The sequence below is a fragment of the Bos indicus genome, chromosome 7 (assembly GCF_029378745.1).
Source record: "Bos indicus isolate NIAB-ARS_2022 breed Sahiwal x Tharparkar chromosome 7, NIAB-ARS_B.indTharparkar_mat_pri_1.0, whole genome shotgun sequence".
Classification (NCBI taxonomy): Eukaryota; Metazoa; Chordata; class Mammalia; order Artiodactyla; family Bovidae; genus Bos; species Bos indicus.
The window spans coordinates 82,041,861-82,065,342 of NC_091766.1; the positions used below are offsets into that span (position 1 = coordinate 82,041,861).

The following is a 23,482-nucleotide window of genomic DNA, read 5'->3' on the forward strand; positions in this document are numbered from 1 at the left end:
CATGACTGAAGTGACTTAGCACATAAACAAACAACTGTTAATAATTTATTTGTGTTATACTTTTTAGGTGGGGGTGGTGGGAGTGGAGGCTGACAAAGAAGGAAAAATAATAGATATTCTAGATATTCTTTATTTTTTCTAGTTCTTGAAGTAAGAAAAGGCTTTCATCTCTTATTTATTTATTTAAAAATTTATTATATAGTGTCCTGGGTGTTCATTGGAAGGACTGATGTTGAAGCTGAAACTCCAGTATTTTGGCCACCTGATGCGAAGAGCTGACTCATTTGAAAAGACCCTGATGTTGGGAAAGATTGAAGGCAGGAGGAGAAGGGGACAACCGAGGATGAGATGCTTAGATGGCATCACTGACTCAGTGGACGTGAGTTTGGGTAAACTCTGGGAGATGGTGATGGACAGGGAGGCCTGAAGTGCTGTGGTCCATGGGGTTGCAAAGAGTTGGACACCACTGAGCAACTGAACTGACTGACTGACTGATAAAAGCACTTAAGATGAAATTCACTCTCTCAACAAATTTTTAAGTGTATCCTACAGTAGTATTAGGCTTCTCTGATAGCTCAGTTGGTAAAGAATCCACCTGCAGTGCAGGAGACCCCAGTTTGATTCCTGGGTCAGGAAGATCTTCTGGAGAAGGGATAGGCTACCCACTCCAGTATTCTTGGGCTTCCCTGTGGCTCAGCTGGTAAAGAATCCTCCTGCAATGCAGGAGACCGGAATTCGATCCCTGGATTAGGAAGATGCCTGGAGAATGAAAAGCTACCCACTCCAGTATCCTGGCCTGGAGAATTTCATGGACTGTATAGTCCATGGGGTTGCAAAGAGTCGGACACGAGTGAGTGACTTTCACTCACAATATTTTTAGCAGTCTAGAGTCCATGGGGTCTCGAAGAGGCAGACACGACTGAGCGACTTCACTTTCACTTTCACAGTCTTATACCGAAGATCTGTAGAATTTGTTAATCTTGCTTAACTGAAATTTTGTGCCAATTAATTAGCAAGTTCCATTTCCTCCTTCCTTAGCCCCTGGAAGCCACCATTCCACTCTTTGATTCTATGAATTTTCCTGTGTTAGATACCTCATATAAATGGAATCATGTAGTATTCCTTATTTCACTGACTTATTTCACTTAGCATAATGTCCTCAAGGTTCACCCACGTTGTCACATATTGCAGAATTTCCTCTTTTTTAAGCCTGAATAATATTTCATTGTATATATGTATCACATTTTGTTTATCCATTCATCCATAAACAGATAACTACCTCTTGGCTGTAGTGAATGGTGCTGCAGTGGACACAGGAGGGCTAATAGTTCTTTGAGATCCTGATTTCAGTTCTTGTGGATAATTATCCAGAAATGCAATTGCTGGATCATATGGTAGTTTTGTTTTAAAGTTTTTGAGATTAATCTGCATATTGTTTTCCATAGCAACTGCTATTTTTCCATAGCAACTCCATTTTGTATTCCCACCAACAGTGCACTTCGGTTCCAGTTTCCTCACGTCCTTGACAATGCTTATTTTTTGGTAAACAGCCACCCTGATAGGTGTAAGGTGATGTCTTTGTGATTTTGATTTTTATTTCCCTGATGTTTAGTGACACTGAGCACTTCTCTTATGCGTATTGGCTATTTGTCTTTTTTGGAGAAATGTGTATTCAAGTTGTTAGACCATTTGAAAACTGAGTTATTTGATTTACACTATTGAGTTGGAGGAGTTCCTTATATATTTTGGAAATTACCCTATATCAGATGTATGTTTTGCAAATATTTTCTCTCATTCTATAGTTGCCTTTTCACTCTGTTGATTGTTTCCTTTGCTGTGCAGAAACTTTTCAGTTTGATGTAGTCCTGTGTCTGTTTTTGCTTTTATTGCCTGTGCTTTGGCAGCATATTAATGAAATCACTGATGAAACCAATGAAGCTTTCCCCCTATGCTTTCTTGTAGGTTTTAAGTCTTTAACTCATTTTGAATTGATTTTTGTGTATGGTGTGAGATAAGGGTCCAATTGCATTCTTCTGCATGTGGATATCCAGTTTTCCAAGCACCATTTGTTGATGAGTCTGTCCTTTCCCCTTTGTACATTCTTGGCATACTTGTTAGCAACACTAACTAACCCTGGTCAGTTGCCCTGATGTGCATGTATTTATTTCTGGGGTCTCTATTCTGTTCTATTGATCTCTATGTCTGTCTTTATACCAATACTGTACTGTTTTACTTACAGGAAAGGAATTGTGATCCCACCAGCTTTATTATTCTTTCTCAAGGTAGATTTGGCCATTCAGGGCCTTATCTAGTCTTCACAACAATTCTTTAAATACTTTGTCTCCACTCTGCAAATGAGGAGAAGTAACTTGTCTAATAATACTAGATAGCTAGTAAGAGCTAGAGCTGGGAATGCTTTTGAATGCTGTCCGATTCCATAGTCAGTACCCTTTACCATTGCATTCTCTGCCTCTCCGCAAATGAAGAGTCATGAATTCAGTAGGAAACTATGTATTAGGACACATATGTAAAATTAGGTTAGCCTCAGGGAGTTTTACTTAGTCACTTGAAAAATGCATATGATATTTGTATAATTCATAGATTTTTGAGGAGAATTTAATAAATTCCTGAAAAGTATAATGAGATTCTTAAGAGTACCAAAACTATGCCAATTTCTAAAAAGAGCTTAATAATCTTTCATTGAGATGAATAATCGAAGAACCAAAACAGATCCATTAGTTTCATTCTATACTCTAAATTCAGCAGTATCAGGCTCCTCCTTCCACCCTTCTCCACACATAATACATCCTGGGAATGCTCTCTTTTTATTGGATGAATGTATTAGTCACAAGACATAAAAAGTACTGCCTCTGCTTGGTTTGCATTTATGAATTAACAGATGTGCCTAGTTTGAAGAAACAGATTCATTTCTTGATGGGAAGAAAAATCTTGTTTAGTTTTTCACTTATTTTTTTATGTATCGGATTTTCACTAACTTTGGACCAGATACTTTCCAGGAAGAATGTAAGGTGAGTAACTGCACGTCTTTAAATATAATGCATCTGTGAACTTCAGTCCAAGTGTGAAATTAGATGATTCTGTAATTTTTTATGATAGATATATAGATAAATAACTGAATCACTTTGCTGTATACCTGAAACTAATACAATGATTGTAAATAAGCTGCACTTCAATTAAGGATTTAAAAACAAACAAATAAACAACAAGGATATATTGTGTAGCACAGAGCAATATAGTTATATTGTAATAGCTTAAACTGGAGTAATAATTATTATTGATTTAATACTTCACACATCTGAAACCAATATTGTAAATCAACTAGATTTCAATAAATTAAAATAAAAACATATATTGTTATAAAAAAATTTTTTTATGTTGTTGCACAGCTACATTTGTTAACAATTCAAAACAGATATACTAGATTAGATCATTTGATAGTTACTAAAATCATTGAACTAGAGTTTATAGATGAGATAAAATATAGTCTTTATTATAAGAGGGAGGATTTATTTATGTGTTAAAAGTATCCAAAAAACATTTGTATTACATATCGAAATATATGAGAAAATGACTCAAATCAGTGTTCATATTTCTTTTATACTCATAAGTACTGTTAATTTCAGTTTATCTTGCTGTTTTTATGTGAGAAGAGAGTAAGCAAAATTTAAAAACTAAGAAATATATAACCTGTCCCCCAAAGAATAGATGTTAAATCATTTTACCTAGTAGGAGATGGTAATTGTGTGGAGTACACATTGCTTAAAACTAACAAGCAAAATATCGGTTTCTATTTCCTTTGTCCTTTTGGCTTCTCTCTATACCATATAAGGGAACATATAGAGATTTCTCTATAAAGAAGAATATTCAAAATCTGAATAGCAATTAACTTATGTCATGTCTCCCAATTACTCATTATGTGCAATCACAACAAATCTGTTGGGGGTTAGTGTGACCACAAAGAAAAGTGTCAAGCAGGATCATCTGCCAAAACTTGTGTTAAGGAATTCTTAAGTCATCAGCTAATAAAAACACTAAGGACAGGCATTTTTTAACATCTGTTTTCCCACGTTCCAAATCAATTAGTTCTTTCCTTCAGGTTCACTTTCAAGTAATTTAAGTGACCCATACTCCTTAGGTGGTTAAAGCTTAGTAATATTGCCTCACCTGGTTTATATAGAAGTGACTGATTTGTGTATTACACTGATAAAATGTGCACTAGAAACTATAAAAATCCCAGTTCAGTTTTTGAAGCAGTATTAATGGTTTTAAATAATTTTAGCCTCAGAAGAGACCTTAAAAATCACACAAATCAATCATCATTTGTATCTAATAATATGGCATATTAACTCATTGTGATAGAAACAACAGTTGCTCTTTTGTGAATGTTCTTTCAAATCATAAATCTGGAATTTAAAATATTTTTCACCTCTATGGGCAATTCAAGGTCCTTAAGTCTCTAGGAAGGATAATTGTGTTTTAAGCCTGATACATGTTTCCGATGCTTAGAGAAAGAAGGGATCATCCCTCTTCCTTTACATATTCATTCCTGAAATTGGGTTTATACTTAAAAAGAAAATCTCTTCCCTTTCACACAGCATTTCCTGTGATCTCCCATTTCCCACTTCTCTTTGGAAGTTTGTTCATTAAGTTGTTAGTTCATTTGTGTATGTAACACATAGGTTTTTAATACTTGATATTTTTATATAGGCACAATGCTAAGTGCTGGTTATGCAGTGGTGGCAAAACAGATAAAGTCTCTTCCTTCATGAACCTGTAAGTCTAGAGCAGAGGCGCTCGTTAATCAAATGCACAGTGTTATTACAGATAAACTGTGAAATGTTCTTTGAAAGAAAAGTATGGTAAACTGGAACACATATAATAGGGGGACCTGAATTAGTCTGAAAAGTTAGGGACAGCATTTCTGAGGGAGCAATATTTGAGCTGTGATCTGGAGGAAATGTAGGATGTGATGAGGAGGTAGGGGGAAGGACAGGCTGGAGAATATTCCAGAAAGAGGGAAGAGCAGGTACTAAGACTCTTAAGAGGGAAAAAGGGAACATGAAGCATTGAGGGAATTGAACTAAAGAATGCTAGTGTAGCTGTAGCCAGAGAGGAGGGGGGGAATGAGCACAACGACTAAGGCCAAGGCCTTTCAGGGCCTTGTCGGCCTTCGTAGGAACATGGTCTTCAGTCCTGAGCAGAACGTGAAGGAGCTGCGTCACCTTCACCTCCATGAAAGCGTGCTTGGGAGACTGAATGGAGCACCTGGTAAATCAAAAATATGGCACCAGCCACTGCAGGCCTAGGGCTCTTGGTTACTTTTCATATATTGCAGAGATCCCTTTTACTGGAAAGTTTCTGAATATTTTAGTGCTAACGTAGGTTTACTTTTTTTTAAATTAAAAATCTATGTTTCTTAGTATGTTCACACAGATAATTTTAACCAGATAATCCTTTAGTTCTACTTTAGTTCAGAGATCATGTAGTGAGTGAAAATGCATGAGTAGAGTATTTTGTCTTTGGTTGAGATTATGGCTTCCCTTAAAGCCTCATTAGTTGAGTGGGCAAGGCCAATTCAAATTAGAGTTTATCTGAAAAAAGAAGTACACCAGCATTATTGTATGTCCATAGAGTCACTGAAATGAAAATAAGCCTGTGTTGTGTGGTAAAAGCTTTTCATTAATGAACACATGGATTGGTTATGACTTGACAATTACTAAAGCTGGATGATGGGAACAGGAACTTAGGGAGGGTGAGGGAGCTTATATTATTCTGTTTAAATCTGTGTATGTTTGCAATATTCCATGGTAAAAAGATGTATATCTTTTAACATAGCAGTTTCACTTCTAAGAATTTATCTTAAGGGACTTCTCAGGGTTATGAACAAATAATCCAAGGTAATGTCCAATATTATTAATTGGAAACAACTTAAATACTTAATAGGGATTTAGTTAAATATATTAATGCATTCATATGATGTTATACCAGATGAAATTTAAAATTATGTCATAAAATATGTATATTTTTAAGTAAAAAATTACAGGCTTTAAGATAGTATGTTTATAAAAATCTGTTTTTAAATAATATAAAAAATAAATTACATTTGTGTATAGGGTGTATGTGCATGTATGTAGAGTAAAATGCTGGAAGGACATACTATTATAATTTATATCTTCATAATTTTCAGAAATACTTTTTTGGCAATAGAATCTTTTTTTTTTTTTTTTTAAATAAAAACGGTTGAATATTTCTGCTTCAATATGCTAACAGTACAACATGGTTTACAATTTCACTGTAAAATATTTTATTATATTTTATAATTTAATTATTTAATGTATTCTTGGTTATTATTTATTTTGGTTAAACCTTAGTGTCTAGCATACTGCTTGTCTAGCATACTATTCTTTGAGTAGACTGTTTATCAATGAATAAAGATTAAGATTGATATTTTAAAGGTTTTTTCTTATTTAAAATTTCCAGTCTTTTCCTTATTTCCTTTGAAGAACATATATACTATTACTTTTTAATCAGAAATTCACTATTCAAAAGTGAACTGTTTTATAGGCTGTGATTCTCCTCCTCTTCTCTGAGATATAGTAAACCAAAATGTCCTTCTTAAAATTTCATGTAAAATCTAAAATGTATATATTTACCTACCATCTTTTTTTTTTTTTTTTCTAGTTTCATCTCTCGAACATCTTCAAATCAAGAAGTGGTTGTAAACAGTGGTAAGACTTGTAACTGCCCTTATGGTTCCCTCCGGAGTTGAGGAAGGGTTCTGTCTCTGATGGGCTTCCTTGAACACTAGTACTTGCACCTGGAGTCTCTGATGTGAAAAATCTCTTAAATATTGTATTCTAAATTATGAGCCAAAAGAGTCTCAAGCCTGGTACATTTTACAGTGCTTGGCATATTATTGTCACTCAATTACATTAATAAACCAGTGACATTTTGCCTTTGTACTCATGTCATTTTATTTGGCAGATCGACAGAATAGTGGAGATGTGAAGCCAGTGCAGAATTTCACAGTGATGCCAATCACACAGGTATGGATATTTTGGGAAGCTAGACTGAATCATTTAAAAAGAGTAAACACATTTCATCAAGTCAGAGCCACTGTGAAAATATAAGTAACAATTCTGTTAACAACTAACATTCTTGGTTGAACTTTGGGTCGGGAAACGTTATGGTAATCTTATAGTTGATAAAGCACTGAAGTTTTCCTTGTTTTCATATATAGTATTTTCATTACAGTATTCAGTTTTACTTTGTTGCCTTCCAGACAGGATCACTATAGTAACAATTTATCTTTGGTTACTGATAACTTGAGTTGCTGCTGCCTGTTTAATTTCTCTCATCTTTATTTACACCTGGAGTTATTGGTATGAAATAGTTGATCTAGATAAGTGAACACCTCTTTCAGATCAATATTGCTTTTGTGACCTCCAGAATGATATGCACCAAAGTGCATTGTCTTGGGCTTCATAGAAATCTGAAAAGGTTTCATAAGATGTAGAACAAGGTTAGAATATCTTGCTAGACTATGTATATTAAATGACCTGGAACTGCATTCTCCAGGACAGTAGACACTAGCCACATGCAGCTATTTAAATTTAAATTCAATTTAGGTAATATTAAGTAAAATTAAAAATTAAGCCCCTCAGTTGCACTGGCTACATTTCCAGTACATAATAGCCAATAGCACAGAATGTCCTGTTGGACATTAATGGTCTGGAGGATTACGTTGTATTTCTATAAACCTCTTGTTTTCTTTGTTTAACATATTAATTTATTTAAAGTTCTGAATTATTTGGGTTCTAATTATTTTAGAGATGATTACTGCCATTAGTGAATTTTTTTGAAATATTAGTAGACATTTTTTTGTGTGGTTTTAGGTTTATAGAAAGAAAATTGAACAAAAGTAGAGGATCAGAGAAGGCAATGGCACCCCACTCTAGTACTCTTGCCTGGAAAATCCCATGGATGGAGGAGCCTGGTGGGCTGCCATCTATGGGGTCGCACAGAGTCGGACATGACTGAAGTGACTTAGCAGCAGCAGCAGCAGAGGATATTCCCATATACTTCCTCAATCTACAACCCACACCATTTCTAATTTTCTCTATATTTAGAATCTTTAAAATAGATTTGATCTAATACTTATATAAAAGATTAAATTAAATCTAACACTAATTTAATCTTTTAAATCAGTGTTAAAACTGTTACATTTGTTAAAACTGATAATTTTACCTAAAATTGATAGGTTATATTAGCATTCATTCTTTGTATTGTATACTTTATAAGTTTTAAGATTAAAAAATTATACATTGTAATTTGTGGAACTGGGTTCATGTACCTTCAGGTATACCTATATTTTTAAGCTTGTTAGGTCTACCCATCTCCTTTTACCCACAATAGCATGGGCTGAGGAGCTAGCAGAGTAACAGGCTTTGAACTGGCTCTTTTGCTTCCAAGAAGCCTTCTGTACTATGGAAACAAATTCATATCTTTAATTTATTGGGTTCATTAGGCTCTCAACTACAATCTGAGCAGACGTTTAGAAAAAGAACCTTGGAATGCGTTCAGCCATCATAGCCCAGTTAATGTCTCCATGGATGGAATTCCCTGCATTCTGTTTTGGGCCAAAAGAATAACAATTAAATTTAAGAATCAGACCTGGCTGGACCTTACAGATGAAGCTATTGGCCAGAAGGCAACAGTGGATGCTGGCAACTCAAACTGCAGTGAAGAAAGTGCCATGTAAGTTGACTGCTTTGCTGGAGCAAGTCCTTAGGGCGAGTGTAGCCTGTTAACTGGGTGGTCCAGTTTGCTGTCATTTCAGAAAGTAAAAGTAGGCTCTTTTGTACGTGACCATGACATACATTTCTGAGTAAATGTCTAAAATGAAAGAACAGGTTAGAAATCAGTTGTTTTAGTTTCTTATTTTTTCCCCAGTAATTTTCTTCTGAACACTCTAGCTAATTGTTATATTGTACTTTGTAGAAGATCAGAATTTTGAAAATGAAGCTTCCCAAACTCATTCTGAAAGAGTGGATGGATTCCAGGCTCTGTGTCAGCTTCAAATGTAAAGTGTCAAACTACTTTTGTCCTAGCAGGGAGGAAATTCCATATCACTGAGCAGAGTCATACATATTTTAGTGGGTAAAGCAGAGAAAGCTGACTCTATCTAGCCAGGGTAGGTATTCGATTCTAGGAAGTGTTCTGAAGTTGTAGAACGTTGCCTGTTTGCAAATGTGCAAGGGGCAAAATTTCAGAGAATTCTTTAGAACATTAAAAAATGATTAGAATAATTATTTTTCACTTGAGATAAGCATATCCCTTTTGAAGAGGAAATTAGTTTCCACTGCCTTTCTTTGCTTTTCAGTCATCCAAGCAAATATTGTTTTGCTTGTATTTGTTTTGGTCCAGAGGGAGGAAGTCTGGCATATCTCACTTGCATTCTATACAACTCCTTGCTTTCAACATTTATTGGTATAACAGAGGCTTTTGGAAGATTTTCTGCATTTGTTCTGGCCTGGTTTAGATGGGCAGAATGCTTCGTATAAAATCATAACATGCTCTGTGTGGGTGTGTGTGTATGTGTGTGTGTTTCTCTGTATTCTCCTTATATACTTCATAGAAATACTTTTTTATTTCTGAACTTGTCATTTAAAAATTCTTGATGATGGGTAAAATGGATTATATTCATGTACACTTACAAGTTACATTGCAAGTTTTAATAAGTATATTGCTATTCAGAATGACTCTCTTTATCAGAGAGCTAGGGAGTTGTAAGCAAAACAAGAGTCCGCCCAGATTCGTTTATTCTGTTACAGCACAACTATTGAAGAGATTTCAACATTGCTGAGCACTCAGGACTTTTCCTCAGGCTCTAATTAATTCCTTACAGGGCTCTTTATTTGTGGTCAGCTGCAGGGAGAGAGACTGACTGCCTGAGGATCATCTTGCCTGTCCATGGCTGACTGGCCCCCCTTGATTCCATTTATCCTGACCCCAGGGGGTTTGTGGGGAAGATCAGGGCACCACAGATTTTTGCTGGACTTCAGAAACTTTAATTATCACTGGGAACCTAGAGACAGAAAGAATGAAAACTTAGCTTCTAGGTCCAGTTCTGCCAGTGAGCTCTGTGACTTTACAAATAGGGGCCACTGTAGGGTGAGAAGGCAATGCTGGCATCTGGTAATAGCAACTCACGAGGCTTGAGCCCTTGGCCTTGGTCAGGCACCTTGTGAGGACTTCACAGTCACGTCATCTGTTATCCCTTGTAATGCTCTTGTGAATACGTCTCTGAGTCACAGGTACAGTTATCACCTGTGTTTCAAGTGAGAAAATCAAAGCTCATGAGGTTAGGAAACTTGCTAAGATCATACAGCTTGTATGGTAATAGAGCTGGGGTCTAAAACATCTTTAACAACACCATTTTCCCTCCTCTCTTGGCCCTATCTAATAGGAGTGTGAAAATCAAATGAGGAAATGTACATGTGAGAACTTTGTCAAGTGCTACTCAAAGTTCTAGTATTATTTTTCCAAGATACTAATGATAACTAGAGTAAAGTAGTGTCTAGTTACCTGGTAGAGAGACCAAGGGAACCTTTGGTTTTTGCAGTACACAAATTAATGATGTTTTTTCTTTGTCACTGCCCAAGAATTCTAGTGGGTGAGTCCCAAGTGTGCATCACCCACCTTTTGGGGTCCTCGGGTGAGTGTGCAGGCAGGCTGGAGAGCCCACCAAGGGCATAAGTGGGAGGCTTCCCAGGATGTGAGGCATTCAAGGACCAGCTGCTGACCCTGTCCTTGACTCCTGTGAATTACACAGATTAGTGAGATGCTTTTGTCATGCTGGCAAGGAGATCTTATATTCAAGAATCAGAAAGGGAGTTGCAGAAAGAACAAACCCAAGCAAAGACATAACCATGTAAGGTCAAAAGCACAGATTAAAAAAAGATGACCACATTTTAGTGCCTGGAAATAACATGTTCAGGGAAAAGCAAATTGTTGGCAGACAGATTTGCTACGGAAGTCTTTTTAAATAGTGAAAGCCTTACAAATAGAGCATAATCCCAGCATCTGTGTGTATTTTGAATTTAGGCAATTATAGTCTCAAGAATTCAGAATCTGCTTTAAACATGGGGAGAAGAGGGTGCTTGGAAAAGTAAAAGAAGCTCTTTTTTGAGTGAGTCCCTAGGTTGTATTTCCTCTTTATGGTGCATTTTATGGTGCATGGCTTGACACATCAAAGAATCTCATTGAATGATTGCTGAATTTACATTGTTGAAAACAGGCCTCCTGTCGTTTACTCTGCCGCAGAGCATGTTAACAGCTTTCACTGAAACCAGGGCTACTGGAGAAAGCTCTTGGGGCATCAGAAGCATGGGGGCTGTTGAGCTGCTCCACCAGAGATCTGAGTGGACACTACATGGCTCTGCTTTGAACTTTATTTAGTTCATTAGCTGGAGAGACGGAGAAGGCAATGGCACCCCACTCCAGTACTCTTGCCTGGAAAATCCCGTGGATGGAGGAGCCTGGTAGGCTGCAGTTCATGGGGTCACTAAGAGTTGGACACGACTGAGAGACTTCGCTTTCACTTTTCACTTTCATGCATTGGAGAAGGAAATGGCAACCCACTCCAGTATTCTTGCCTGCAGAATCCCAGGGACAGAAGAGCCTAGTGGGCTGCTGTCTATGGGGTTGCAGAGAGTCGGACACGACTGAAGTGACTTAGAGCAGCAACAGCAGCAAGTAACCAGTCAAATTTATAAAGTACAGTCTAACAAATGCATTTCATTTCTTTAAAGTGTTTTTAGTCATTTGTAACAGATTATCAGAATACTGTTGGAGAAAAATTCTCTTGAAAACTTGCTTTAGTGAGCAAATTAGCTTATAAAGTGTAAATTAGTGCTTCTAAGGTATCTAAGCTCATGATGTTATGAAATAAAGATATTTCTTTTAGTGACCTTTTTAATATGGTTTATTTTATAAATATTCCTTCCCTTTCTCCGTAAGTAGTAGGAAGATAAACTTGAGCTCAGTCACTGACATTTCTGTTTCTTGGTGAGTGTGACTGAATTATGAGATTATATTTGTGTGAGTTTTCTCAAACTTGTAATTGGATATTTTATAAACATCGACTTTGATTTTTTAGACTGTATATTGAGGTAGTATAACTTCTCGATGTTACAACGTCACATATCAGCATCATCCTTCATATATCTAAATTTCTCACATTTTCCCATTTCAATTGTATTCAGCATTTCATCATCCTTATTTTTTAACCCGATTGAAATTTAAATGAAATACACTAAACTGCACATATTTCAGTTATACAGTTTGGTCTGTTTTGACATATGCTTGTATCTGTGAAACCATCATCACAATCAAGATAGCAGACACTTTCATCACACTCAGAAGTTTCCTTGTGCCCCTCTGTAATCCATCCCTGTGCATTCCCACCTTGCCAGATAACTGCTGTTCTGCCTCTTGTCATTGTAGATTAGTCTGCATTTTCTAGAATTTTGTATATTAATAGCTATAATAGAACAGTGTACACTCTTTTTTTTAGTCTGGCTTCCTTCACTCAGTGTAACGATTTTTATATTCTTTTATGTTGTTGCACGTGTCAAAGGTATGCTTCTTCTTATTGCTGAGTAGTAAGTACTCCTTTGTATGGATATACCACAGTTTATCTATCCATCTACTTCTTGATGGAAGTTTGTTTTTTCCTCCAGTTTTTAGATAACTTTCCAAATAAAGTTGCTCTGAACATTCATGTACAAGTCTTTGTAGGAGCATATATTTTCATTTTTCTTAGGTGAATATCTAGGAGTGGAATGGCTGGATCATATAGCATGTGTATGTTTAGCTTATTAAGAAACTGCCAAACTGTTTTTTTAACTATAGCTATAACTGTAGTTATAGCATTTGCCTTCCTACCAGCATTGTATGAGCGTTCCAGCTACTTCACATCCTTCCTAACCTTAGGTATGGTCAGTGTCAGACTATAAAGAAAATATTATTAATGTTTCTGTATGGTTAGCAATTTATGAACAAATTTTGCTGAGATTTGGGTTAAAAGATAAATCTTGGTAAGAGATGTACCTCCTCAGAGGAATGTGATTACATGTCAAGAAGTAAGGAAGCTAGTGCCACTGAGATATTCCAGGATTTGTAAACCCCGAGGCTTCTTATAATCTCCTTGGAGACATTTATTTACATACATGGGTATTAGACATGCAGCCATTTGTTTCCTTTATAATGAGCTGTTTGCTTCTATTCAAAGACTAATAATATAACTCATACACTTTTATTTTCCCAAGGAAAATTTCTGACGCTAAGGAAGTAAATGTTTCTCTCCTTCTCGCAGGAGATGAAAAAGAAAGCCCTCCAATATGAGCTTCCAGATTCATAATTTTAGTATTCCTCACCTACGTTATAAATCCCTGTATGTGCAGGATGACATCTGGTTCTCGGGAGGGGGAAGAACTGGGCTAAAAGGGGAATCAATATGGTTATTGCTCTGAGTTAGTAATAATCTGTTTCTGCTCCAGGAAATCTTATGTTAACTTTCAGAAAAATGTGATTAAATATAGATAGTAAAAGCTTAAGAGTGGGCTTTTTTTAAAAAAAAGTTTTAGCCATACTGATTACTGTACCACGGCATCTTATTGTAGTTTTATTTTGTATTTTCTGGATGACTAATGATATTGACATCTTTTCATGTATTTATTGGTTGGTTGTATGTCTTCCTTTGTGAAATAGATCTTTTGAACATTTTAAAGTTGAATTGTCTCCTTATTGAGTTGTTAGTGCTATTTGCTGTATTTAAGATACAAGATTTTTTGGTATATATGTTGTGAGTATTTTCTCCCATTCTATGACTTGCCTTTTTCATTTTCTTAACATTATTTTTTGAAGAGCAAAAGTTTCAAAAATTTAATATAAATTTATCAGTTTTTCATATTTTTTTCAAGGAACTTTCCAACCCCAAGATTGCAAAAATGTTTTCTTATGTTTCTTCTATGTTTTATAGTTTTAGTTGTTACATTTAGACTTGTGATCCATTTGGGGGCGATTTTTTAGTACAGTGTGGAGTAAGGGTTATTTTTATCTTGATAGACTGTATTTCTGTTTTCTTAGGTTGTCTCTGAAGTTTGGTGATGCTGAAAATCCCAGAGGTCTTGATATAAGGTAGGTATGGATACCACTTTGTAATACCATAGGCTCAAAACTCCAGATTAGCTCCATATAATTTATCCATTCCACATATATGTATCAAGGGCCTGCTGTGATAAGCACTGTAACACACGAAATGCCACATTTATCTAATTTCACTGACAAGTCAGTGGTGTTACGATGGGATCCTATAGTAATACTTTCTTTAGTTTCTATAGTACCAAAGCATCTGTATTTTTTCCTTCGTCCTTTAGTGACCTAGAAAATATACAAATCTGAGACTGTAATACCTCTTTCCTCTGAGCAAAGAATAAAATATGTTTAAAGCTCCAGAGCTGAGGCTCTAGTTTCAAGTTATTTTCTACATAGCTTACAACTGAGTCACACTTACAACTTAACAGTAACTAAAAATTCTCTGTTAGCTGAATTCCCCAGCAGACAATCAACATAGGTCTATATTTTTCTGTGTTTATGTATGGAATAATACCTCTGCTAACGGTGGCTTAGCAAGCAGTTAGGAACAACTTCAGGAATGGGGAGCAATTTGAAGGTATTTACATTTTTTCTTATAAAATTATAATGTTTCCTTTCGTACAGGACCAGCCTTTTAGTGGAGACAAACACCTGTGTCTTTAACATTACTTGAAAAACCAACAGATTGTGCTAGGGCAATCTTTTGCAAAGCTGTGTTCTGTGGAGCACTTTTGCTCTGTGTAAATGTTTATAAAATTCCCAGAAAGGGGGTCCTATGGTTAAATGCATTTGAGAAACACTGCACACCATGTCCTCTTGGAGATTCACAGTAGAAATTTGTATATTGAAGTTTCTGTGAAGATATGCTCTTAAAGAAAAATGCTGTACTTGGTGACTTTGATTAACCAGTCATTTCCTGGCTTTTTTTTTTTTTTTTTTGTCGATGGTTTTTCTTCACTTAGATGTGATTTTGGTGTCTTTGTGAGAAGAGATGAGCTTAGGTTCTTCTATTCCACCATCTTTTCTCTAATGCTTTAAAATTACAATCTTTTTCCTGATGATAAAGCTATGTGGCTACTTTCCTCAAGGTAAAAAAAAAAGTGTTATTTGAATAAAAAATATTCCCCATTCCTATATCAAACAGATATTTATATGTGTTTGGCCACCGTGTGAGATTCTATTTTCCTTATAAGGTTTCTCTGAAAGATGATGGCATGTATGTTCTAAATTATGACCAATGAAACATTAGTATCCCATGATATGCAAGCAGATATTGAGAAAAGAGCTTTCTAAATTTAAACATAGGAAATGCTAGGTTAGAGGCAAAAAGAAAGAAAGAAAGAAAGGGGGATTGGAGACAAGATGCATGTCTTGAAGGATTTTTTGAACAGTTTCATTGGTGTGTCACTGCTTCCACCTCACTGAGGCTGTCAGAACAGTCTCAGGCCGTTATCTGAAACAGGGCTGCAGACAACGTGGCAGGCTCTACTGTAGCCCTAGCTCAAGAGAATCACTTCCGGGGATTCCAGAGGCAGCTTACCCTTTCTGGGAATGGCTCTTGCGGTCTGCTCTGGAATGTCTGACTCCAGTCCCATCTGAGATGTCCACCACCTTCTGGCCTTCAGCGTTTTCGGTGGGATTATTGCGGTGGACAGGGGTGGCCAGGCTCAATTGCATCCCTTAAGAAACCTTTTTGTATCTGAGTCAGGAGCCCAGGGTGAGCTGCAGGTGTCCTAGATAACATCGAATGTTTTACAGCACCAGGCCCACACAGGACACTCGCCAAGCATGCCTTTCAACTTAGACAAGCCCAGCCTATTTTACAGATAAGGAAAGCTAGACCCAGAGAGGTTGTTGAACAGCCCTTATCGTTACCACTAATAAGAACTGTATTTGTGAGAACTCTTTTGGCTGCATAAAGCCAAAAGGTAACTGATCGATGAATAGGATTGAAAATGTTAGCTTTAGACGTTTAACTGACCTCACCAGGGCAGCGTCTTTCTCCATCTCTTGGCTCTGCTGTCCTTGTGTCAGCTTCACTCTCAGGCTGGCAAGACGGTGGCCAGCTGGCAGTTATTCACTTAAGCAATATGAAAGAGCTCTGTTGCCCGATGCTATAGCATAGCCATAGCAGAAGCACCAGGACTGCATCTTCTCGACCCTGCCTGGGGTGTATGCCCTCTCTAAACCAATCACAATGATTAAATGGCTGCAGTACACTGACTGGCAGGACCAGATAGACTTCACTGAGAGGGGAGAGGGTCAGCCCTAATACACCAAGTTGCCGTTCCCAGAGGGAGCGGGAACGTAAACTCCAGGTGGGCAAAGCCAGAATAAAGCCCACGCTTTTACCCTGAGTTATACTGATCTCAGCTGCTTTCTTGTTAAAAATTTAAATATTGTTGATTTATAATGTTGTGTTAGTTTCATGTGTATAGCAAAATGAATAGTCACATTAACATTTTGATATCTTTCTAGAATTTTTTTCTATGCAGTCACACTTTTTTTAATGAAAAGAGTGATCATGACATATGCATATTGCACCTTTTGTATTGCTAGAGACTATTCCATTCCAAAATGGCTAAGAGTAAGAGCTCTTGTCTCAGATGGGATTCTAAGCCCAGCTCCAATGCTCCAATGCTCCAGTGCTTACTTGTTAGTCATTTAGCCCCTCTGTATCTTAGATTTCTCACCTGTGAAATGAGGATATTATCATTCTTGAGATTATCATGAGATACTATCTATCTCATGGTGTTGCAGTGAAGATTAAATAAAATACACATAAGGAACTTAGAAAGATGCTTGACACATTGTAAGAACTACTACTTTTATTTTTGACCATTATTTATTTAGTTAATTCTGTATTATTGTCAACTCAATTTTCAGATTTTTTTCAATAATAAAATTATTTTAATTAAAAAAAAGAAAAAAAAAACACAAAGAGTGTTGTATTTCCCCTTTTGTAAGAATTTGTCTTCCTTACTTTTGGGGGCTGCTCTGTTAATTGGTTTCATTCCTGCCCACGAAGAGCTCTAGTTTGGAGCTAGAAAGTAAAGCCTCTTTCTGAGCCAGTTCTACTTCCTGACAAAAGAGGGCGCAATTGTACCGTTCGTAGACAATGCCCTGCGTCAGCAAATGTAAAAGTGCTTTTGGGGTAATACTGTTTTATAATCATTTTCAGATTCACCCTTACCAGTTACAAGTTGTCTATCCAGAGATGGTATAGTTTGCACCGAGTCGAGGTTATTTTTAATAACTCAATTCAAGCAACTTTTAATGCAACTGGCATTTACGCTCCGTCAAGTTACTCCTACCATTGCCAGCGCGTCAGCAGCCTGCAGGCATACGATGCCCTCTTGTTGCCCAGCGACACCAATGACATGTCAAGCCTGTGGGAGGTCACTTTTGTTGATTTCCAGGTAACAAACTAAAACCTGTGCTCAGTGGCCCTGTGTGTTTGGTGCCAAAGAAACTCAGTGTGTGTTTGAAAACATAGACGTTTAAGGAAAAGAAAGGAGTAGATATCTTTAAAATAATATTGGTATGAATTATCTTATTAATCTTCTAAGGTATGAAATAGAAAAGGATCAAGTATTTCCTCTTCTTGCACAGTGATCCCCCCATGCCCTCATCCCAAGAACTTGCTTTTACATTCTGGTTTTTCCAGTCCCTAGTAATTATCAGTGAGGAATGCCAGCAATCTAAGCCAGAGTGAAGCTGTGGCATGAAGCCTGGTGACTGACACTTCCTGGAGTGAGAGGCCCTTTTGGGGAGAGGAACTGTCGGACAATTATTTTATTTCCTTCAGGGAGAGGAGTAGTGATCTTATCAGGGCAGATAAGAAGTACATCTGCAGTGTGAATGACAGCTTTGGCATTTGGCATAGGAATGGAACTGTCAGCCAGGGAGTCAAACATATCCCAAAGATCCTCTTGAAAGTATCTGGGGAAAGTCATGGAGACACAAGAGGTTCCTTTTCACCACCAGAATCTCAGGCTGAGAGACATCTGTCAACTTCATCCTGTTTACCTGTTAAAACAGCTTAACTTGTTCTTCTAACTCACTGAAATAGGCAGGGTTTTACATGTCCCTTTTCTGAGTACTTCTTGATTTTTTCCACATGTAAATGTATATTTATTCCCCTTGCCCCTAGCTTGGAGAAGTGTGGTGTGGTTGTTTGGGGGTAGGGAAGGGCTTTCCATTTCAGGATTCGAAAGACATGGTTTTGAGTTAACTTCTCAGTAATTTGGGCTGAGCTTCTCCACCCTCTTGATTTCTGACCTGTCTTTATGGATGTAAAGAATTCATGGCCTAATATATGCGGCAACACCCAGGACCATGTTAGGCATGGATTAGCATTAGGCATGGATTAGCATGGATTACGGAGAAGGCGATGGTACCCCACTCCAGTACTTTTGCCTGGAAAATCCCATGGACGGAGGAGCCTGGTGGGCTGCAGTCCATGGGGTCTCGAAGAGTCGGACACGACTGAGCGACTTCACTTTCACTTTTCACTTTCAAGCATTGGAGAAGGAAATGGCAACCCACTCCAGTGTTCTTGCCTGGAGAATCCCAGGGACGGGGGAGCCTGGTGGGCTGCCATCTATGGGGTCACACAGAGTCGGACATGACTGAAGCGACTTAGCAGCAGCAGCAGCATGGATTAACAGTGGCAATGTTGTAATTATATTACATACTTTGTCTTAAAAACTTACCATAATGCTGCAAGATAGCTGGTATTATCCCTGTTTTACAAATGAGATGACTGAAACGCTGGTGATTACAAAACTGTTCAAAGTGGTATAATTGGTAAATGGTAGAGGCAGAATTTGAATTGTGGACTGTCTAGCTCCAAAGATACTTTGTAATACATATAATGTATGTATCTATTTGTATAATACTTATAAAGTATATATTATATCTATTTCTTTCTCCTGCCCTTTCAAAAAAGAAGCAGGCAGAAAGGGCAATGAAGAGGTAATCATGAAAAAAGGACTAACTCACACATAATCTTTCCTAATTAGAACAAAATTAACTGATTTATACTTCCACCTTGGTCCAGAAATGACTTAAAATGACTATAGAATACTTCAAGAAAAGTAATTTTGAAAAAGAGTCAAGCCACTTCACATCAATTAGGATGATTATTATATTATTATATATTATATAATATTATAAATAATATTATTATATTATATTAGGATGTTAGGCAAAGTGTAGCCGGCATTACAATATTATTATATTATATTAGGATATTAGGATGAATATTAATAATATTATATTATTATATTAAAAAAAAATCTCCCAAACTGAAAATAACAGCTATTGGCAAGGAGGTAGAAAAATTTGAACCCTTGTACATTGCTGCTGGAAATGTGAAATGGTGCAGCCACCATGGAAAACAGTGTGCTAGGTCCTCAAAAAATTAAACATAAAATTACAGTGTGATTCAGCAGTTCCACTTCTGGGTATATACCTAAAAGAATTGAAAACAGGCACTTGAACAGATATTTGTGCACTCTGCATTCATAGCAACAGTATTGACCATAGCTAAAAAATGAGAATAACCCAAATGCCTGTCAGTGGATGAATGAAAAACAAAATCTAGCATATATATACAAAAGACTATTATTTAGCCTTCCCTTTAAAAGGAAGGAAATTCAGATACATGCAACAGCATAAATGAACCTTGAGGTTACTATACTGAGTGAGATAAACCAGACATAAAAGGACAAATGTTTGTATGATTCTGTTTATGAGGTACTAGAGTAGTCACATTTGAAGACAGAAAGTAGAATGGCAGTGACTAGGGGCTAAGGGAAGAGGGGACTGGAGAGTTAGTGTTTAGTGGGTACAGATGGGTTTTTGCAAAGATGGATGGTGGTGACGGTTGCACATGATGTGAATGTACTTGATGCCAGTGAACTCTGTACCTAAAAATGGTTTAAAATGGTAGATTTCATGTATATTTTCCAATAAAAATATAAAACAAAAAATGGGAAGAATAATAGAATAGATTAGTTAAATCCTGTAAAGCTGGTACACAAAAGCACACAACCATCTGTCTGCCCTGGCTGGAAGCGGCACAGTAATTTGGCTTGGAAGCTTTTGAGCAGCCAGCATAAGAAGGACTCACCCCTCACATGTTCATGGGATCCACAAGGCTACTGAAAATGTGCAGTGACAAGCACATCCATCCTTGTGTGTGATGGGTGCCAACATCGTCAACAGCAGCCTCATAGTGGACAGAGCACTGGGCGTCGGAGGCGAACCTTGTAAAACACCTTTTGTGTGGGCAGATGCAGAACTCAAGCCCAGTCCAGGGAAGAGGCAGTGGTGATGGGGCTTCAGGTACGTATGCAAAAGGCTGCATTCCACATACGCAGCTTTGCTGCTCTGTCTTGTTCTAGGAATAGAGTGAAGTCACATTCATGCTGAACTCAGATGCCTCAGGCAGGCCAGCTAGGGACTGTGGCAAAGTGTAGCCGGCATTACAAGCAGTATATTTTATTCAACCCCAGATGATTTTTGCTTTGTAGGAATGCAAGCCCAATATTGCCAGATCTTCTGACTTTTTGATTAAAGATAGAAACCTAGCTTCCTGGGGGAGGCTTTTAGGATGTTAGGAGCAAACAGAACTTACCTGTGGACTAGATAGAGAGGATCTGCAACCTCTAGTCCAGAAAATGGATAGACAGCATATCCTTCAGGCCTCCTCCACAGATACTGTTCTCAATAACGAGTTGCCAGTCCAGGTTCGATGCACGATGCTGGATGCTTGGGGCTGGTGCACTGGGACGGCCCAGAGGGATGGTATGGGGAGGGAGGAGGGAGGAGGGTTCGGGATGGGGAACACATGTATACCTGTGGCGGATTCATTTTGATATTTGGCAAAACTAATACAATTATGTAAAGTTTAAAAATAAAATAAAATTAGAAAAAAAAAAAAAAGAATTAAGTGGCAGTCCATGTGAGGACATTCTCTTTGGCTGGAGCTGTAGCATCACCTGGAGAAGGGATAGGCTACCCACTCCAGTATTCTTGGGCTTCCTTGGTGGCTCAGATGGTACAGAATCTTCCTGCAATGCAGCAGACCTGTGTTCAATCCCTGGGTTGGGAAGATCCCCTGGAGGAGGGCACGGCAACTCACTGCAGTATTCTTGCCTGGAGAATCCCCATGGAGAGAGGAGCCCGGCAGGCTACAGAGAGTCAGACATGACTGAGTGACTAAGCACAGCATAGTAGCATCAAACGAGGCCATCTTTTATCATTGAGTAGCTTGACTCTTCAGGCTTGTGCCTGAGGAGGTCACTTTGCCTCTTCACAGAGTGGGCAGGCCAAGTATCCCAAAAGCTAGGCCAAGAGTCTCCTTCAGGAGTTGTTTTGGCTCAGTCTAAGCACAGATATTAATAGTTGGGTGAGCAATAGTTCTATGGTATGATAGGGGGGCTACAATCATTTTAACATAGAAAATGCTAAGGAGCCCCCTTAAGACATAAAAATGAATCCTCAATAAAGCATTCGTGGATAATTCAATTTTCTTTTAAACCACATAGGTGATTGAATGAGGTAATACTATTGGTGATTATATTCTAAAAGCCAGCTGAATGTGAAAGCTGCCTTCCACAAACGATTATTCTTATTTGAGTCTTACTCTGTAGACTCTGTAGCTCCTGTTTCTCTCATTGTGATGGTACTTAGATATTGGGGCCAGTTGTTGAGTTGAATCTCTCCTGTGTGTGCATGCATGCTAAGTCACCTCAGTTGTATCAGACTCTGTAAGACCCTATGGACAGTAGCCTGCCAGACTCCTTTGTCCATGGGATTCTCCAGGCAAGAATACTGGAAAGGGTTGCCATGCCCTCTTCCAGAGGATCTTTCTGACCCAGAGATTGAACCTTTGTCTCTTATGTCTCCTGCATTGGCAGGAGGGTTCTTTACCACTAGAGCCAACTGGGAAGCCCTGAACCTCTCTTAGTTCTAATTAATTAAATCACCTCATTTGTATATATGAGAAAGCTTTTCTTTCTGTTTTCTGGGCAGATTACAAAAGGGTATATAGCTCTTCCAAAAATAGTACCAAGATTGCATGGTACGACTGATAAAGAAGGAGAGTTAGTGATGGGAGGAAGAAGAGACACAATATACCAGGAGTTCCAGAGTTGTAAACCAAGAAGTGACTCTGAAGCCGGACTGCCTGGTTTGAATTACAGTGTCACTGAACTTAATATTGTGTGACTCCAGACAAGTTGCTTAACTTTTCTGTACCTGTTTCCTCATCCATAAATTAGGGTAAAATGGTAACTTATTCATAGGCTTTTGTAAGTATTAAATGAGGCAGTGTTTGGTAAGTAAAATAAATATCTTCAGTGAGTTTTAGCTTTTGTTATCTGTAGTTGACCTCACTAGGAATCATGACGTTGGCCCCTAAAAGACTCTTCCTATCTACTTACTGTCAGCAGAATCAAAGGCAGAGGAACTGAGAATTAATATTCTTTGTGAAATTTATATTAACACTTGTAAAATTTTGAGTAGACTTTTTGAATTTTAGAGACACCAGACATTTTGGTTTTAGATGAACTAAGGATCAGATTAAAAGAGAATTTATTTCAGGGCCTTGAATTTCACTGGCCTCCTAATTATGACAACCATATACCCCAGAGTTTCTGGATCAGCCTTGATTTAAAATTAAGTTTCACTAGCATTTTTTAGATAATGTGATTAGATTATTCAGCGAATATGGCCCAGTATTTAAATTTAAGTAATCAGGGTCCAGAACCCCTTCCTTGCCAAGCTCTTAAGTAGATCTTCTAAGAAAAAGAGTACGCCACTTTAGCTCTTTTCTGTCTCCTGACAGATCCAAGGCTTTCCCATCAAGGGGGGACAGTTTGCCAAGGCCCGAGACTGCACCTCTTCCTTCTCGCCAGCCATTCTGATCGGCCTGGTGATGTCTCTGCTGCTGCTGTTGGTCCTGGCCTACGCCCTGCACATGCTCATCTACCTGCGCTATCTGGACCGGCACTATGACCTCATTGCCTCCCCGGCCCACTTCCCCCAGCTGACAGCTCAAGACACGGCAGAAGAGAAGGAGCTGCTGAGGAGCCAGGGAGCTGAATGCTGTGAACTGAGAAGCCAACAGATCTGCAAAATTTATGTTTAACAGCACAGCTCCCTTTCCCTCAGAAGGTCTGCAGTAGGCTTCGAAAGGAGTTGTTTGTGTTCTATGCTGTTTTCTTTGTGATACAAGGTCTTCACCAAAAGTCTTGGTTTTTATAAAAAGGAAATACATGCAAAAAATACA

General features: G+C 37.8%; 1 protein-coding gene across 4 annotated transcripts in view; it reads left to right on the forward strand.

Annotated features, from left to right (window-relative positions):
* LOC109562301 (V-type proton ATPase subunit S1-like protein) overlaps positions 1-23,482 on the forward strand; it is a 41,365-nt gene extending 17,883 nt beyond the window's left edge. For 3 of the 4 annotated variants that reach the window (XM_070793996.1, XM_070793997.1, XM_019965390.2), the window contains 8 exons: positions 203-3,029; positions 4,729-4,794; positions 6,703-6,749; positions 7,006-7,067; positions 8,549-8,778; positions 14,173-14,223; positions 17,363-17,600; positions 23,039-23,482. In XM_070793996.1, coding sequence (XP_070650097.1) covers positions 2,815-3,029; positions 4,729-4,794; positions 6,703-6,749; positions 7,006-7,067; positions 8,549-8,778; positions 14,173-14,223; positions 17,363-17,600; positions 23,039-23,341 — 1,212 coding nt within the window. In that variant the 5' untranslated portion in view covers positions 203-2,814 and the 3' untranslated portion in view covers positions 23,342-23,482. The remainder of the gene's footprint in view (positions 1-202; positions 3,030-4,728; positions 4,795-6,702; positions 6,750-7,005; positions 7,068-8,548; positions 8,779-14,172; positions 14,224-17,362; positions 17,601-23,038) is intronic. The other variant, XM_070793998.1, reaches the window with a different exon arrangement.